Here is a 17,000-nt window from a genome sequence, read left to right as displayed (position 1 = left end):
TCATTAGCTTAATATTTTCTCATTTTCATTCACTAACGGTACAAATTAAGTATGTAATAAATTAATATCAAATTCTTAAAAAAAATATTTATTATAAAATTTTGTCAAAATTTCAATTTTATGAAATCTCAATAATGAACGACAATTTCTATTTATTAAAATTGATTGCAAATATAAATCTCAAATCAAAATTTTCACTCTTTTAATTATTAAAAAAAAAAAAAAAAATTAAATACCAAAAGCAATTCCAGAATCATAAGTTTTTTTTTTCAAAACCTTTTCCTTTTTTGCTCATTCTTAATGAATTGTTAAGAAAAGCGAAAAGGAAAAATTTCCGACCATGAAAAATTTCTTTTGCCGGAAAATAATAATACATTAACAAAATACACATTATATATATACATACATACATACATACATACACTCATACAGGAATCCATAAAAGCAGGCATTGTACGATTGTTTATAGAGAAAATTTCAGAATTTTAGTATATCAAATCTTATTCCATTAAATATAAGTATAATAGGTTGTGTAATATTGAATTTTTGCGTGCAGAGTCACATAACAAAATTTATTAAAAACAAGAAGAAAATGAAAATATGAAGACAAATTTATTAAAATTTACTTTTACTTTGACTTTTTCTTTTCCTCCTTTTTATGTACATAACAAAGATGAAAATTTTTCTTTAATATTTATTTTTCCTTCTCTTTTTGTTAAAATTATGATTCCTTTGGAATATTTTCAAAAATTTTTTAAACAAAAAAAATTGCCCCATTTGTTTTGTTTCGTCGGTCCGTTTTACAAACCATTCAAAAGGTTCTTGAATACGTTCACCAAATTCAAAAAAAAAAGGTTCTACAAACCATTCAAAACAGAAATCGTCTTGAATACGTTCACCAATATTCTGGTCGTCTATGTATTATCCTAGTAATCGTAGGTGTCATAATTAGTACCAATTTTGAAGTGGGGATGTCAAAATTGTCGCGTGTGCTCCTACTGCAAAACTTTTAAAACAATTTGATAGTCATTTTTTATTCCCTCAATACTTGGGTTCGATAGGTTTTTAAGTTTAAATATATTATTAAAAAGGACATAAAAATTTTTAATTATTTTTTCTACTCATAATTTCTGTAAATTTTTTTTTTTTAAACAAAATATTCGTGATTATTTCTCTATAATTAGAAAACGAAACTCTTCTCCATTTCAAGTAATTTGGCTTCAAAGTTATGAAAAAACAAATTTTTAAAAAGTTACCGTATTGCCATTACAATAAATGTACTGTCATGTAGGCATTGACGCATTAAATTAACGCTTTTGTCAAACTGGTTTCTTGTTAATTTTTTAAATACATACATATACGTAATTTATTTTTTTCATGCAAACATAATTTATACACGGCAACTTTGATTATTCCTAAATTTAGTAATTAATTTTGTTTCAGTAAATTTTAATTTTCTTGCCGAATTAATACTCCTAAATTTTGACATTATACAAAATCGTCTGTAAAATCGTCAATCTATATCTAAAAATATATCGTCATATTTTAATTAATTTAGGATGGATTCGGGTTCGAATTTTCAACAAAGATCTGCAATGGCAGCACTTTTTTTTGTAGTTTGCTGCAAAAAGAATATCGTTTTTATTGATAGGACTGCAAAAGATCGTTTCTATCATAACAACAGTAAAAAAATTTTTATCTGATTTTTATATTCATAACCTCCTTTAGTAGACTAGAACTATTATATTCTTTACTAATCGAGAAAACTGAAATAGTAAAGAATATAAATAAAATTTTTTGAGACCAGGATTTTTGTTGGCAACACTACTTTAGTAGTTCTATTGCGCTGCAGTTTTATCTGTTCTCGCGCTGTCTGAACTGCAAACGCGAATTCAACCTTATAGTTAGCAACCAAATTTAAATCTTAGTTCCTCCTAAATTTATGCAAATTTGTGATATGATAATAATCATTTCAATAATTAATATTATGTTTTATTATTTTAGATGTTTATCCTTATATAATATGGTATTTAAAAGGAAATGTGTTGTTTTTAAAGAAAAGATGAATTTAAAGCCATTCTTTTATAATACATATGTACTTTGTCTTCAACTATACAATTAACTATTTACGGATCATTATTTCTACTCAAAATTTTTACTCATTTCTTTTTCCTCTTACATTTTCTTATCATCATTATTATTTGTGTTTTGTGCAAAAGAAAGACTTTTATAATGTTTTTTTTTCTTTTTCCTTTATTATCCTTATACGACATATTATGCGATATGTATATGTGTATCAGTATGTGCAATAAAATGAAAATAGACAGGATTAAGAGGTTCCTTAATAAACAATACAAAATAATACAGTAGAGTAGACGGAAAAATATAAAAACAAACTAAACCTGATATAAAATATAAGAAATTACAAAAATATATAAAAAAAAAGTTATTAAATGAACGAAGGGAAAATGAAAAGGGGCTATGTTAAATAAGAACTTGAATAAAATAACAAAAACAAAAAATTATTACATAAAAGAGAAACTTAAAAAATGTGTGTTTGTGAATATTGTGTGTGAATGTGTGTGAGACAAATTGTAATGGTTTATATTGAGATAATAAAATTGCCTTTTTTTTTTGGTTTTCTTACTTTCTTGACTGACGACTGACTTTTTCGTGTTGTGTCGTAAAAAATATGGCGGCAGGGCATTATTCTTTTTCGCTTTATACACTCTAGTAGTTTTCCTTAAAGTTAAACAAGTTGAAAAAAAAAATAAAAAGTCCAAAAAAATAAAGATAAGTAAAAACTTTATTAAAACTTAGATTTGAAAAATATTTAAAAAGAGAAAAAAAATATTTTTTGTATCCTTATAGGAGCGCGCCAAAGAACGGAAAATGAAAGTAAAATGTTAAATATCTATGAATATCGAAAAGAGAGAATGATACGAATCGTGAATTAAAATTACTAAACGAAATTCTCCGAACAAAAATAAATAAAAAAAAATAATAAAGAATTTTTCGGTATATCACAGGTTCGAGTATTTAAATAGTCTCTGTATTTAAATAATCAATTAATTGCCGCCAGAGAAGCTTTTCTATAGCAAATTGCTCTATGAAATTACTCTGTTAACAGTAACTGGTAAAGAACTCTTACAATTCATTAAGTAGTTATTTTGAATTATCTGAAAAAACCATAACCTGTTATGAACGCATATAGTTATTTTCCGTTTATAGTCATTTTATGTCCCACTTTCGTGAAATATTTAACACCAGAATTTTTATCACAATTACAACCTTGAAGAATTCAATTTAAATTCGAGAACAAAAATTCGTCTTAAAAAATAGGTAAATTTTTTTGAAGTTACACTACAATATTTTTCCAAAATAAAATTATGAGGTTTTCCTGATGCAGCTTAGTTCAATGTAAATTTAACTTGTAACTTAATGATTTCGAATATTATACTGAACTTTGATTCAAATATTTTCGAAATAAGAACAGTGATTGTCTAACCCGAATAGTAGAAATCAATTAATAAAGCCACTTCTTTGACCAGATGGTGAAAGTTATTTTACGAGTATTTAGTGTATATTTTTCGCATCAAATGTTATTTGTACAATTTACGATATTTCCACGTAAAATTTGTTTCGAAATTCATTTGAAAGTAGTGTCCGGTCGAGTCGATCAATAAAATCTTATGCTCGGTAATTTTAAACTACATGACACGATAAAAGAGATGCTAGTGATACCAAAACCCTAAATGCAAATTGAATTTTTTTTACTAAATATCAAAAATTTAAATCAAAGTTGTAAACCTTAGGAAACCAAACTGATATTATGTTCTTTCTATTCTTCTAGATTAAAAATTATACAAGAAGGATATTTGAAATTGTTTTCGTTTTTTCTCTTCCTTCAAATTAAAAAAATTTGTTTTAAAAATTTTAAAAATATTTCCGTGTTTTCTTTGTTCTATAAAACTTATTTAATTTACACGTGCAATTTAATTATAGAATAATTTTAATATTTTCATTTTTAATTAAAATTAAAATTATTTATTTTTTAAATTGATTTCAGATCAAAAAAAAAAAGATGTCACCTTCATTATTTAACAAAATTTAAAAAATTTTATGATTCAAGGTTATTTTTTTATTTATAATAAGTATGCATGAGTATACAATTTACTTATATATATTTTGACACACACACATAAAATAATGAAGAAATTGAATATATTTATTTATTATATAATATGCAAAAATTAAAAATACAAAAAATTTATGAAAATTTAATTAAGTAAATATTTTCAGATATTTAGACAAAATACTTGATTTTTTAAAATGCATAAGGCCGAGGGGCATGAAAATTTTAAGAATATGAACGATTAATATTAATAGTAAAGTAATGTTAAAAAAACTATCACTTTTGAATAGAATTTGGATTTTTATGGAAGCGCTGACGCATCATGATAAGGTAGATAATCATAAACTATTTTGTTACTTCAATCGATTTATTAAATAAGGAAGATGTCGAGCCTACCGTAGTTATAATTATTAAATTTAAATTTAATTAAAGCAAGTTTTAATTGCAAATACAAAATTCAAATGATTTTCTTCAAATATATGCGAACCACTATTTACCGTAGACAAGGTTACTATTATATAGCTTTCAATTTTATTAAGGACTCAATGAGAAGCTCAGAAGCAAAGTGGCCTAACTCTGACTCCCAAAATTGTTCCCACAATATGTGAGTCACAACGAAAAATATTACACAAGGACACAACGGAAAATATTAAATTAGAGGTTTGGCCCAAAAAAAAAAAGAAATAACGGAATATAGAAAATATTTGACTTTTTTGTCAACAAAATTAAACTTGGGACCTAATTTATATACATTTCTAACAAAAAAGCAAAATATTTTGGGAAGGAGAGTTAGGCCACTTTGCTTCTGAACCCCTGAATTATTGAAGTTATAAATACGTGGTTGAAATATGTCATTTGTAAATTTTACGCATAAAATTTTATGAATTGAATGAATTTTTTATTACAAAAATAAAATTTCGCAACATGTAATCATCTATGTTCATCCACTTTAGTTCTGAAATTTGTTTCTCTTAGTCGCAATTTACAAATGAAGTATTTCGACTTAGAACGAATCGATTAATATACACAATTGAGTTTTAACTAAAATTTATTGGCGTCTGACTGGTCTCCTATTATATTTTTTGCCAAACAAAGAAAATTAATAAATTTTCTTTTTTTCATCAAAAAATTAATCAAAATGATGATCTTTCCGAATGTCTCCAAAATCTTTTTTTTTTTTAAATTCATTAAAAATTTTGAAAAATTTTTAAAATAAATATTATTGGCGTGTATTATAAAAAAAAAAGTGAAAATTATAAATTGAGTAATAAGAGTGATAAAAAAAATTAGAGATTGCAAGAAAAACTTCAAATAGAAAAAGGGTAATTTTTAAATTATGCTAAGTTCTGCTTCATAAGCACATTAAAACAAAGAACAACATTGGATTTCAGCCAAAAACCAAAGAAAAAATAAAATAATATTATTCTTCCTTTTCTTCCACGTCTAAATATATGCATGTATATGAGTTTTTTATCTCTTTTACTCCATATTATTGTTATTACGTTAAACATTTTCTTTCTATCTTCAATAAATGTTTTGTGAGCTAGTGAAATGGTAATGTCACTAATTTTATAATGTTTTATTTTATAAACTTAAAAAAACAAAAGGAACAAGGAAAGATAGAAAAAAGCAGTCATAAATAAAAATGAGAATAGGTACAGTTGACCGTGTCATCTTTGTAATACCCGGACGAGTGAATGAGTGAGTGAGTATGTGGCAGTAACACATAAAATCCTAATTCTCGAAGACTTTCATCGAAAATAATGGCCATATTTTTCATATACATTTGTATGAAATTTCAGTACTACGTGTAGCTTAAATACTTTGTAATACTCGTATACGACCGAATAATTTTTGAAATTATATGATAGATAATCGAACCACTGCCTCCTTCAATTCAAATCTAAGCAGTATTCTGACATTTGTAAAAATTTGGTGTATTTACTTAAATCAATTAATTTATACGTAATTACTGGGCCGGGCAGAAGTTTTTAGCGTTACAAACGGAGTGGTAAAATTTATAATTCCCTTGTAAAGAAGAGATTGGAAAAAATTTGTTTTTCTTTAATTTTATTTTGTTCTTATTTTATGTTCTACAATACAATGATCATTTCGTTTACCCCTTCGTCCCAATCATCACATTTGTTTTATTATTTTAAGTTCATTTTTGTACTTGGTTCATTTAATGCGTGTTTCATTTATTTAAACCATCCTTTTTTTTTTGTATTGCAAAAATAAAATTACATTAAAGTTTATTTCGAAAAAACGCAAGTAAATTATAATATACTGGCAAATATAGGTACATAGTGAAGAATAAACAAACATTCAATTAAAGTTTGAGTTTCTAAATGAAATAAAAAATTAATTGCAAAACTATAGGTACATGAACTAATTTACGTTTGAGCATAATAATCATAAGCAACAATACTTAATATTTAACTTGTGCTTACAATAAATTTGACAATAAACTTGAAACGGTTCAAACGTATTCAGAAAGAAACGAAAAAATTCAATTTATTTAGCCCGTTAACTACCAAGTCTTATTTCCATTAATTTTAGGAAAATTCAAAAATATAAATGAATATTTTAATATTGAAACATAATGTTGGTTTTTGTCCGTTCATTGAACCTCATCCTAAGACCAGGGGGAATCGACTGTTAAAACATATAAGAAATTTCTTAAACGCTATGAATATTCAAAAATAAAAAAAAAACTGAATTGCACGAATCCTTTTCAGAATCTTATATTGTTAATCGCTTTGTTAAAATTTTCATTCAAAAACAAAAAAAATAATTTATTCAACTTAAAATATTTAAATTTCTACTTTAGTAAAAAAAAAAAAATAAATAAAAACAGATTCGAAGTCTATGAAAACTAAAAATAAAATTTAAATCCTAAAAACAAAAATTTCAAAATGTACGAACAAAAAATCATTGCTTAACCCTATAGAGATCTATGTACATCCTGTTCGAACAGTCACGTCGCCTTTTATGCAAAAAAAAAGAAAAGAGAAAACTCATCCGCAACAAAACAACAAATATAATAAATAAAAATAAAAAAAAAAATCATTTTTTCAAGAATCACAATATTTTTTTTGCATGAGAAATGAAAATGAAGGAAAACTTAATTCAAACTTTGTGTCCCCCTTTATTTCTCATATACATATATATAATTTATAAAAAAAATGAAAAAAAAAAAAAATAAAATATAAAATGAGAAAATATTTAAAGTAACTGTATCTCTTATAAAGTATTTAAATATTTTTCGTAAACATCAGATACCGAACTTATGGCAAATAATGGAATATCGTAAGAAAAAACCTAATATATGGAAAATCAACAAATTAAAATAAAAATATAGTTACACTAAAAATATAAAAAAAAAACTTTAATATTTACTGTAAATTCATACCGAATCCAAAATCCAAAACAAAATAGTAAAGGGACACAACATATTAAGCTAAGTTAGGTCCCACGGCACACAGTGGAAAAATTTTTTTTAACGATTAATTGAAATTTTATGGAATAGAAAGTACTCTCAATTAATCACGAATTTTCGAAAACCTTAAAATGTCAATTATTACCTAAATCAAAAAATTTTATTTCCAATTAAAAATTAGATTTGTAAGAAATTAAATTCTGGCTGTAGAGTGACATATGACAAATAAAATCCCCATAACACAGAAAAAATCAACTATATTGACCAGAGAATTCCTAATATCAAACTGTTGTATCAACACAATTACATATAATATTATTATGGCCGGACTATGAATATGTTTGATCGAACATGTATATAGTTAGTTCAATTTATGTGAATATACAGAATGTTCGTAATAAATTTTTTTTTATTGTTATACTTTTTTTCTTACATTTGTATAATTGTCATGCATTAAGTATATAAATATTTAATAGGTCAATAATATAAAAGAATTACATGAATAATAATTCAATATTACTTATGTATTAATTAGACAAAGAATTCCATGAGGAGAGAATTCAATATTTTTTTTTGATAATTTTAAAAAACTTGTCCTTTTGTATTTTGCGTGTAAGTCTATAAGTCATAATTCATAAACTAGTGAATATTCTGTAAGTATTTACTTAATAAAGTATAACATAAATATTTTATGCTCATCTGCCAAATTACTACATATTTCCTTCCATCAAATTCCATCAAATGTTGAAAAAATTATGAGAATCAATAAATAGATTTTCCAAATTGTTGAAATTTTCGAATTTAAACAGTAAGTATTTACTTTAAATAATTCCATTAATTTTTGTGAATTTCTTTAAAAATTTTATTTTAGAACAGAATTTTTGTCATCATTAAAAATTGCCTTGAAATCATATAGAACAAATTTCTTCACATCTTTTCATCTTCAACTCATTATCACAATTTGATCTCAATCAATATTTTTTTATTTTGAAAATCATAAAAACTTCTTATGCATAAAATATTTTTGTTAAGTTAATTATGGATTACCCCTACATTTTTTTTTCTCAACCTTATTTTTTCCCTTTCAAATGAAATTGTTATTTAAATAAAAATATTCGGTGAAAAAGGAAGCAAAAAAAAAACCGGAATGAAAATCAACTAAAACTAGAATATTTTTAAAATTCAAAAAATGAAAAGGAAAATAAAATCTCGCTATTTTTTTTATTTATTCTCTATGTTTTTTTTTATATTTTTGATGTTTACCGATAAAACGGGGCTGCATCCACTTATTATTTTTATGTATCCCTTTTTTTTGAATACATAGTGACAAAAAAATGTATGTGAAATGAAAAATAAAAACATCCTTTGCAAGGATATAAAATTTATATTTTCTCAAAATTCATATACATACATACATACATAAAAATTTATATAGAATTTTCCTCATTTAAATTTTGTATTTTTTGTTTTTTATGATTTTTGATTTTTGAAGGACAATAAATTTAATTAGGAATCTCTGCATTAAAATATAAATACATTTATTATATAAATGTAGATTAAAGTATTTAAAATGAATTTATGAAATTTATGTTAAAATTTTTGTTTTTTGTAAATAAATAAATGAAATTTACAAAGCTAAAACGAAAACATTTAAATCATGTTGCATAAATGAAAAATGTTAATGAGAAATAATGAGAATTTTAGAGCTCAAGCAGACATGCAATTTTTAGTTAGGCAACTGGTTGATTGCTTATTTGTATCTATTCCATAAAGTAATATTCAAGCACGCACACATTCAACTGTATGATCGCAAGCAATCAAACAGTTTGTATATAAGCAATCAATCAGTTTTTATAGAATAGTTTAGTTGCGTAGATGTGCCCGCAAAATTTTACAATCAAGTAGTAATTGCAAAACTAAAAATTGCATGTTTGTCTGAGCCCTTATTTTGAAACAACAAAATATTTTCAGAACCAAAAATTTGTCTCATTCGAACTTATTAATTTAAATCGAATTTCGAAGTAAATATAAGTATATATACATATATATCTGTATGTACATATGTAGCTCTAAAATTAAATGATTTCAAAATTTGGTTTAAGTACGCCTAAATTAGTTCTGAACAATAAGCACAATATCGTAACAAATTTTCCAAATTTTTTTCAAAAATTAGATTATAATTACATATGTAACTCTTTACTGTACGAAAGTTGGTAGAAAAGTGAAAAATTTCGAATGTTTCGAAAAAAGCAGCAGTTACTTTGGAAAATTGTCACAAATTTCCTAATTTTCATCAATTTTTTTTTACATTGTTCCAAAATCATAAATAATATTACACAAAATTTCAATTTTGATTAAAAATTAAATTCCTGTATATTTACAAAAAATATTGCCATAAATCCATTTTTCATTGGCAATTTGGGTACTTTGAATATTCCATATAATAGGGTGTATTTTAATGTTTGATAACAATTTTTTAAAAAGCTTATAATTTTACAAGTGATTACTTATATAATATTATCAAGAATGTAAAGCTAATTACAGAAAACAACATGTTCATTTACATATTGTGTACTTAAGTTCAATACAAGTAAAGAAAATAAATTCTTGATTTTAGGTGGTAAAAAACAAAAATAATAAAAAAAAAAACAAAATAATTTATTTTTCTTTTTTTGTTTAACTTATTATTTTCGTTTAATTATTCACCAAGAAATGCGATAAGTAATTTTTTTTTAATAGTTTAAATATTTTGCGGTATACTCAATGTTTTAGTTAATAAATTAAATCTGAGTTTAACTTGATAAAAAAAAAAAAACTGATGTGGTCAGCACATAATCGATCGCAAGGCGGATTGTTTAGCGAAAATATGCAGAAGATTACGAAAATGCCTCTTAAATATTTCTTTCAAATTTTACGGTCGCTAGAAAGGTTTTTGTGAAAATACCAGCAAATAAAAATTTTGCTCTTACCGAGATTTCACCAACAGCAAACATAGCTCAAATTACTAACTCAATTTTCCTAAACGTAAAATCGGCGTGTATTAAAGGTTCAATTTCCCGAAATCTGACATATCCAAAAAAAAGTGATCAATGTGATCAATTTATCGCTAAATTTCATCAACTTGGATATAAATTTTCGTGTAAATCGGTTCAGCCAAACTTGAGGTACAGATCTGCACTGACAGAATAACAAACGGCCAGGCATCTCTCTAAAAGTATGTAATTTATTTACGCTACTGTGCAGAGGTGCATTTCCACAGACAATTCGATATGCGAAATTTGGTACCATCACATAACATCTTTTATTGTATGCAATGCAACTAATGTTAATGTGAATTATAATTTAATTATCCGCTTAAATTAAAAACCAGGTCGGTCATATTTAAGTTAAAAACAATAATGAATTAGAATTCCGAAACGTAAACCAATTTAACGTTCTTAAAGAAAACCAAAATTAAACAGTAAGAATTTGTGGGTAGTTTTAGGGTTTAAAAAATATAATTCTGTAAAGCCTAGAAATACATATAGAAAATTCTACAATAAACGTAAAATATAATAGAAAAATATTACCAATGCCCCTATAATTTTGTACATACCCCGTCAAAAATTAAATTTAATTAAAATACTTGAATACAGCAAAAAAAAAAAATTAATAAAAAACAAACAATATAATTCATACTTACATCAATGGAATGATCATCCCCAGAAGTCCATCTCGGTTGTTTTTGAGTGAATTGAGGAAATTCGACTTCATGGGGATGCTGTGGTCTCTGGAATACATATCCAACAGCAGCATCATCTTGAGTACGTCCTGGACCTTCTCTTATAATACCACGATCATCATTACCACTTCCACCACCACCAAGTAATTTCATGTGTGGTTGAGTGATAATGTTATTGCTTAACAGCTCTATTTTGGCGGCTTTTTTTATAACTTCGGGTAGAAAAAAAATTTAAAAGATTTGTTTTGTTTTTTTTTTTTAATTTACTTTTTTATTATTTCTCGAGCCGCGAACACGACGCGATAATACAAATATTTTATTTGATAAGTATGCGATTCGTATTTAAATACAAAAAAAAAAGACACTATTTTTTTTATTTTAGTAAAAATTAAAAACGCGAACGCGATTATTTTATTCGTAGTTGGTTTGTGTGTAATAACGTGAAACTTTTGTTTCTGTTTTTTTTCAAAATTTATTCTGAAAGTAAAAAGCATAAAATTTGTAAGTTAATTAAAAAAAAAATTGAGTGTATTTAGTATGCAATATTAAAGAACAGTCGAATACGGATATTAAGAATACGGTTAAAAATTTAGTCTAATTTTCTTGTAAGTTTAGTCTCATATATGTATGTACGTTTCTATGTAAATTTTCAAACGCTAACGCAAATATCTGTTAAATAGAATTGATTACCGGAAAATACAAGCATACATATAAGAATATCCGTGTTCGACCGTAGTAAGGAAATTATATTTTTCAAGCAACTTCTAATGCACAAACTTATTGGGAATAGAAAAGTAACACCTCGAAGTATCATTTTATGGATTTAAATTACTTTATTAACTATTCAAAAGAATAGAAGAGGAAGAAATTGCGAGTTTTTATTCGACGTGTAGATTTAAATATTTTATAAAATTTCATAAAATGACAATATTTATTAAATTTAAATGTCAGAAAAACGTCATTTTCTGTCATTAAACCAGAAAATTAGTTAGCAGTGTTTAAGACACAGATCAGGAATTAAATTAAAAAGTTTATTTACCCTTTAATACATAACCAAGTAATAAATATTATTGTGCAATATATAAGTACAATAGGTACCTAAGATTGTTTTACATTATTGACATTAGGTACCTATCAAGACAGTAGGTACCTAGTCATAAACTCAAACATGAATAAATTAATAAATATTTAAACAAACCTTTCTTTTTCGTTCGAAAAAATTTAAAGAATGGATAAACTCCTATAATTCTACAAAATTCATGAAATTGTAGAGCTAAGTAAGTATTCCCAAAGGACAAAAACACTTTTCCTTTTTAATTTTTCAAATTCAATTTATCAAAAAACAATAAACTATTGGCAATGATAAATTTTTATTCAAATTTATTTGTTATTGCCTTATTAATTTTTTTTTTTGAATTTGCTTCTTTTCTTAATTTTTCTTTTATTTTTTAAAATATTTTAATTTTTGAATTTAAATCACTATATTCTTTTATAACTTTTTTCTTTATTTCTAAAAATTTTCCTTTATCCACAATAAAATTATTACAAATTACAAAAGGTTGATTATTTAATTTTCAGCTAAATTACTTAAATACAAATTTTATTTACTTTTTTTTTAAATTACACCTTATTTATTTTAATTAATTGCTATTAATATTAATTAAATTTTTTTTTCTACATTTAAGAATATTTACTTGAACAAATTACACAATATTTATTTATTTTTTATGAAAAATTTTCACTTCATTTTTATAGAGAAATTTTGAGATCAAATATCAGAATTTTATTTATTTATGTAATATTTAGATTATTTAGAAACTTTTACATAAAAAAATTTTTTACACTCTGTCGTATTTTGTTTTATGTAAAAAAAAAATTTTTTTTAAATTTTAATTATTTATGTATTTTTTTTCGCTTTTAATAAATTTACAGTAGTAGAATTAGAAAAAAAATAATATTTTATTATATTTTTAAGTATTGAACATATAAACATACACATTTACACAAGATTTTTTTTACATATATATATATATTCTTAATTTCTATACATTTTATATACATAAGCATATGCATTTACAGCATGGCTCCAAAAAAAAAAAATTTTTATTTTTTTTATTTTATATAAACAAATGTAATCATCAATTATACAAATGAAACAGAATGAATATATACATATATACATATATATATATTCTATTTGTTTATTTGTGTTTGTTTATGTTAAAACACACACGATTATAATGAACAATGAACGAATTTATTGAATAATTTTCTTTCTGTATATGAAATTTTTATAAGCAGAAATTGAGTGAGAGATTTTGTTTTTAATTCTCTCTCGAAAATGATTAAAATTCGGTAAAAATTCTGTAGATTAAAATATTGTAGTTTGCCGGTTATTGTGTAGTTTTAAACACATTAAAATTTATTATTGCCTGGGCATTTATTAATTTTTGATGATTTTGGTTTTTTTTTTGTTTTTTAGATAAAAATTTTTCTTTTGACTGCAAAATGTTGATTAAAAAATGCTGCTCTGCTTTTCTACATTTATTGTAAGTAGTTATAATTATTTGAATAGCTGCAATGTTTGTTTTTATTTCCTTTAATAATTTGTAGAAAATTTTGTTCTCTCTTGCACGCACACAAACAAAAAGATTTTTTTCTTTTTTAACAAATTTTCAACTATTTTTTTTTTTTTTGTTGAGAAAATAATGTTGATTTTTGTTTTACAAATTGCCGAATACAAAATTCTTATTTCTTTTATATTAAATTTTTAATTTTAAAATTTTATGGACAAAATTTTTGCTTTCTTATTCACAAGATTTAAAAAACCTACAAATTTTAATTTTTTTTCCTTTTATAAAAAAATTTTCAATTTTTTTCAATGAGAATGTGATTTAAAAATTATTTTTTAACCTTTTACTGACACTTGATTTTAAAAACAAAGAACTGAAATTAAAAATTTAATTTAAAATACCATTTTTACATAAAAATTTATTTTATTCGATGGATAGTTTTACACAGAAAAAAATTTTGGTACTAATTAAGCATTTATGAATTTGGAATTGTAAAAGGTAATTTTTTATTCATAATAATTTTATTCCTTGGAATAATACATGAAATTTTATACAAACAAACACAAATCATAAGTAGTAAACTTAAGGGCATTGATTTTTTAAAAAATATTTTCGAAAAACTAAAGAAGTGCTTAGAATATCTTAAGCACAGAAGAAAAAAATCAAAAAATTGAATTTGTCTCTCAAAAATATTTAAAATGTTATTTACACATTCATAAACAAGAAGAGTAATAGTAGGAAATAATAAGGAGAATAAAAGAACTATAGAAAACCACAAAACAAAAATTTCATTCTCTTTCAAATAAATAAACAAAAATATTTTGTGAACTTTATGTAATAATAATAAAAACATTTGTTAATGAAAAAATAATAAAGTTTATAAAAAGAATTTGAAAAAAAAAATTTTTTTTTTTTAAATATTTTAAGTATGTACATTTGTGTATGTTTCAATAAAAAGAAAAGAAGAATCAATTTATAAGGAACACAGTGTCTTCTAAATTATTGTAAATCATAAAAATGCAAGAACAATTAATTTTATACACAAATTATATTCCACCATTATAAATAAAATAAACAAACAAAGAAAAAAAAAGAGAAAAGCAAGAAAAAACCCAAGCAAAATGCGGGGAAAAATGGCGACTTTTTACAGATGGCGCAGTATTCATTTAATAAAATTTTGTTGTTCTTTCAATATCAAAAAAAAAAAAAAAACATTTCGTTCTTAAACTCTCTTATAGTAGTAAAGGATTTAATCAGTGATTATATGCATATTTTTTAATTTTGTATTTAGAATACGAAAATAATTATGCTTTTAAAATATAATAAATTTAATTTCATTACTACTTTTAATCATTTTAATTAATATTATAATTATAAATAATAACAAAAATTTTTTATTTTGTTTTATGCAATATTTGGCTTTTCTTTTTTGAAATGGTCTGGCAATTTTTTTTTTCTCTTTTTGTTTAGTTTAATATTCACAATCACAATATTCACACATGTCAAAATTTAGAATAGAATTCACAAACCCAAACACATGTATGTATATATGGAAAGAGAAGAAAATTTTTTTGAATTGTGTTTGTTTCTCACAATTTTAATTTTAAATTGAAATTATTTATACACATACATAATATGTTTGTTGGTATTTTGTAATTAAAGAAAAAGAGCAAATGTAGATATATGAAAACATGCAAATGCGACTGTTAATATTTTTTTTTTTATTTATTTTATATAAAATAAAAAAAATTATAAAAGAATTGAGACTGTGTTTGAATTGAAAACAAATTTAATTTATATTGCCGCCGTTGAATACATACACATTTACACAAAACATAGAGCGCTGAAGAAGAATATAAAAGATGCACCTTTTTTTTTATTTCTATGTTATTCTTTCTTTATGGATATTATATATTTGTATATATATATATATGTATTTATATATAAAGAAAAAACAAATATCCTTTGTCTGGGATGTAAAGAGGGATTTTTTTTTTTTTCACTTTTTTTTACTATTCTTTGGGGTTCTTCTTCAGCTTGCTTTAAAAAAGTTTTCTGTTTTTTAAGGAAAAAAAAATTTCCAGACGATTCTTCTTTTCTTTTGAAACAAAAAAAAAAATTTCTGTTCTTTGACTTCGAATTTATTTGAAAATATTTTTTAATTTTTCGGAATTTTTAATTTAATTACAAGAACAAAATTTTATTTTCATTATTATTAATAATTCCATTCCGTATTTTCAAAATTTGTGAAAGAAAAATTTTTTCTTGAAAAGAACACTTAATTTTGAATGCTTTGAAAAAAATTTTAAATTAAAAAACAAGGAAAAAATGAAATCAAGGTAGTCGGGTTATTAATTTAGAATTTTTTTCAATAAAAACATAAAAATCATGCATATGTGTGCCTACTTTAATGAATTTGTTTGTTTTTTTTTTTATTTTTAAATTAACTAATTAAAATTAAGAATAAAATTTTGTTTATTAAGGGAATTTGCACCTCAGCTTTAAGATTTTTTTTTGTTGTATTCTTCTCCTTTTGCTTTTTGTTTTTATTCCTGAAATCGATTTTCAGTCGAATTTAATTTTTTTTTTTCTTTTTTTGCTATTCTTGTCGATTTTTTTTTTCTTTTTTTTATACAAATGTGAAAAATGATTTTTTTTTTTTAATGCGGAAAAAAAAAACAATTTTATTCTTTTTTGATTTGTTGTTTTAATACTAACTGTACACACACAAACTATTTACAAATCAGAGATTATTTAATTAGAATTTATTTTAAATTAAAAATTATATTTATATTTTAATTTTAAAATTAATATTTTTTTTAAATTTTTTTTCCTTTTTACACATAAATTACAGACAGACTTAAACGCTGCTCAACTTGACTGACTGACACACACGATTATATTTTTTAATGTTCCCCTGTTTTTTTTTTTTTAATTCTTTTATACAAATACAACAAAATTATTGTAGTAGTTGTGTGGTTGTAGTAGCAGGCCATTTGCAAAATATATATATTGAATATTGTTTTTTTTGTTTTTTTTTTCTGTAGGTTATTTTTGTGATTTACAAATAGGGTATTGCCAAACAGGCAAGAATTAGAAAAAAAAATATGTTGAAAAGTAAATTTTTTATGT

The 17,000-nt window shown here is 23.4% G+C and overlaps 1 protein-coding gene across 3 annotated transcripts in view; it reads right to left on the bottom strand.

Annotated features, from left to right (window-relative positions):
* Positions 1-16,748, bottom strand: part of LOC129613049 (maternal protein pumilio-like) — a 211,819-nt gene extending 195,071 nt beyond the window's left edge. For all 3 annotated transcript variants that reach the window (XM_055526946.1, XM_055526947.1, XM_055526948.1), the window contains exons 1-3: positions 16,363-16,748; positions 12,494-13,209; positions 11,257-11,772 (exon numbers count right to left, since the gene is read on the bottom strand). In XM_055526946.1, the coding sequence (XP_055382921.1) occupies positions 11,257-11,448 (192 nt within the window). In that variant the 5' untranslated portion in view covers positions 11,449-11,772; positions 12,494-13,209; positions 16,363-16,748. The remainder of the gene's footprint in view (positions 1-11,256; positions 11,773-12,493; positions 13,210-16,362) is intronic.
* Positions 16,749-17,000: the final 252 nt, after the last annotated feature.

Source organism: Condylostylus longicornis, unplaced genomic scaffold (assembly GCF_029603195.1).
Source record: "Condylostylus longicornis isolate FDR11 unplaced genomic scaffold, ASM2960319v2 ptg000080l, whole genome shotgun sequence".
Classification (NCBI taxonomy): domain Eukaryota; kingdom Metazoa; phylum Arthropoda; class Insecta; order Diptera; family Dolichopodidae; genus Condylostylus; species Condylostylus longicornis.
Note: the sequence above shows the minus strand (reverse complement) of the source record. Positions and strands in the feature narration are given on the sequence as shown.